The 2,705-nt window shown below is 46.4% G+C and overlaps 1 protein-coding gene across 3 annotated transcripts in view; it reads right to left on the bottom strand.

Annotated features, from left to right (window-relative positions):
* Tbc1d30 (TBC1 domain family member 30) overlaps nt 1-2,705 on the bottom strand; it is an 81,234-nt gene that overhangs the window by 24,257 nt on the left and 54,272 nt on the right. For all 3 annotated transcript variants that reach the window (XM_031349638.1, XM_031349637.1, XM_031349639.1), the window contains one exon: nt 1,559-1,727. In XM_031349638.1, the coding sequence (XP_031205498.1) occupies nt 1,559-1,727 (169 nt within the window). The remainder of the gene's footprint in view (nt 1-1,558; nt 1,728-2,705) is intronic.

Raw genomic sequence — 2,705 nt, forward strand, 5'->3', positions numbered from 1 at the left:
AAAGAAAGAAAGAAAGAAAGAAAAAAGAAAAACTTGTGAGAAGTCATTGCATCTGCTCAAACACAAACTCTGGGGCTGGTGCTCTCCTGGTACCTATGAGACCTTAGGGTTAAGGCTCAGAAAAGAAAAACAAAACAAGACAAAAATAAAACAAAAAATGCCAGCGGACTGTCAAAATCTTGCAGTTCCCACTTCAATTCAAATGCAGCTACTTAGATGTTAAATAACTTTAAACTGGAAAATGTTTTGAACTAAGTGATACACGATTTTAAAGATAGATCTGCCCCCATTTTGGAATTTCTGGACTCACTAAAAGGTCAGCTCTCCTTTGCATTCCAAGTGACTAAAATGTTTATTAGATTTTTACCCTCATCTCCCTAGTGACTGCCAATAGTACAACTATCTCAGGGTAAAAAAAAAAAAAAAAAAAAACCAGCTCCCTGAACTTGTTTTCTTCTCTCCTGTGAACAAATGTTTGCTCAGAGACTAGAGCCCAGTGTTATTCCTCATGGTCAGGAGCAAAGGGACTTGATAGAAAACCTACATGTCAACACCCGTGTCTGCTACTACCATGCAAACACAGAGTTAAACTGCAGCTGTATCACACAAGATCATTAGAGACACTCGGCTGTCTCTAAAACCTCCGCTGTGTTTTACTAACAACTAGATCTTCAAAAGCCTTTAACATAGCCCTGCATGTTGGAAACAAGCTTGTAGTTTCAGTATCAAGAGGCTGAGGCAGGGGGATGTCCACTAAGTCTGAAGCCAGCATGGGATACATAGTAAGACCTCGTCTCAGAAACAACATCCTTTAATATGTCCCCCCATTGTTTTACTTCATTTCACCTCACTTTTTCCTTTTGCTGGTACAAGGGATCGAACCTAGGGCCCCGGCATGTGCTGGATAAGCACCATCACTGGCAACAACTCGGCCCTGCACTCCCAGCTTTAAATGTGCCCATCAGGCCAGACTGCGTGTGTTGTCTACCACTGCAGTTGGCCATCACAAACACAAGCTCAGCAAACAGCTGACAGGTTGCTGGTGTTCAGAGAGCACACAGTTGCAGAAATGCGCCATGCAGCCACGGTAGACTCAGGAGGATGCCCACTACTTGCCAGTGACCCATGCCCCAAAGCCTCTTTTCCATAACCTATTGCTTCTACAAAGGTCACAGTCTGTGCCAAAGTGCCCCTAGCTCAGTTTTTAGAAAGCCCTTCTGGTCTGGTGCCAGTTTAGTTTAACTGATTAGACCACGTTCACTACTCTCTGTGTGGAGCTGAACATATCCTGTTGGTTGCTGATCAGGAGCCAATGTAGAGCTAGACTCTTAACTGGCTACCCATCCATGTCTACCAATAGCTTCAGTGTGTGGCCCTATATAGTCTTAATGTTGTGTTTGTTCTCTGGAAATGAATGTGTGATCACACCACACCCTCTAAACAGAAATACCTGGCAACCCGTTTCCATCCAGAACATAAACTCAAACGCAGAGCAGACCCAGATGAGCCAAATACTCAAATACTTTCGGAAAACGCAATAGTGAAGCATCTCCCTTACCTCCGCTCTCTTTGTTTGCCGTTTTCTGAAGAGTGTCGAGGTGCTGAGACAGCTCAGGGAGCTTCAGTCTTAAGAGATCTCTGAAGACAGCCATATCCACAGACAGTGCCCGGAGATTATTGACAAAGTAGCTTTCAGGGAGTACCTTATCAATCAGGTAAATCATAATCTGAAAAAAAAAAAAAAAGCTAACAAGCCTGCTTCATACCCACCAGTATCCCAGTATGGCCCAATTTTAAAGAGCGCAGCAAAAAGCACAGAGGCAGCTGACCAAAGTTCCTCCTCATGTGTCAGAAACCAATTCAGGACTCACCTACACTGCTCCCCACCCCGAGAGGAGAAGGCGGCATAATTACCTACGTAACCCAAAATCAGCTGTGCTGTGAGGTTTCTGGAAGGGCTGCCAGACCTGAGCTCACCCCATATGTAACTGCAATTATGCAACCCTCAGCTTCACAGACTGATGAGAAGGCACAGGTCCCCTGCATTCAGCAGGACCTTCCATCCTCACTCCTGATGTCACCGTTTTTACAACCTGAATGCTAGCCCGTCATAAAACACCCACACTGAGGCAGGCCCTGGTACTCAAGGCCAGCTGGCTTATCGGCATGGCTGACTCCGGCTCTGGAGAACATAACTAGGTTTTGTTTGCACACTTGGTGCCTTTTTAAACTGGCGCTTCTCTCCGAGCCGTGTCACACAGGTTCCTCAAATTACCACTTTCTTTCTGCCTGCTGTGCTTGCGTTGCCTTTCTAAAATGTCAAAAGCCACTCAAATGACCCAACAGAGCATGGGTCAGTTCTGTGCAGAGCCTTTCGCAGGCAGCTTGAATGCTGGGTGATGCCCTGCCCCACGCACCAGCCCCCACCCCCACTTCCTGAAAGTCTAGCTCACTCTCCAGCGCACCAGGAAAGCAAAGACCAAAACCACAGCTCGCTCTGTATGCTAGTGGAAAAAGTCCCTGCCTCAAAGGATCCCACAAAACTTCATTTTCAAAAAGGAAGTTAGGCCCGCCGAGGGCTCATTTTTCTTTCTCCCCACTTGTGGTTGCAATCTCTCTTTCTCAGGTCCTAGTTCTGTATGCAAGAGCAGGCTCACAATCCCACCCCCAACCCCCCAGCAGCCTTCCAATCCCACCCCCAATCC

The sequence above is a fragment of the Mastomys coucha genome, unplaced genomic scaffold, assembly GCF_008632895.1.
Source record: "Mastomys coucha isolate ucsf_1 unplaced genomic scaffold, UCSF_Mcou_1 pScaffold4, whole genome shotgun sequence".
NCBI lineage: Eukaryota > Metazoa > Chordata > Mammalia > Rodentia > Muridae > Mastomys > Mastomys coucha.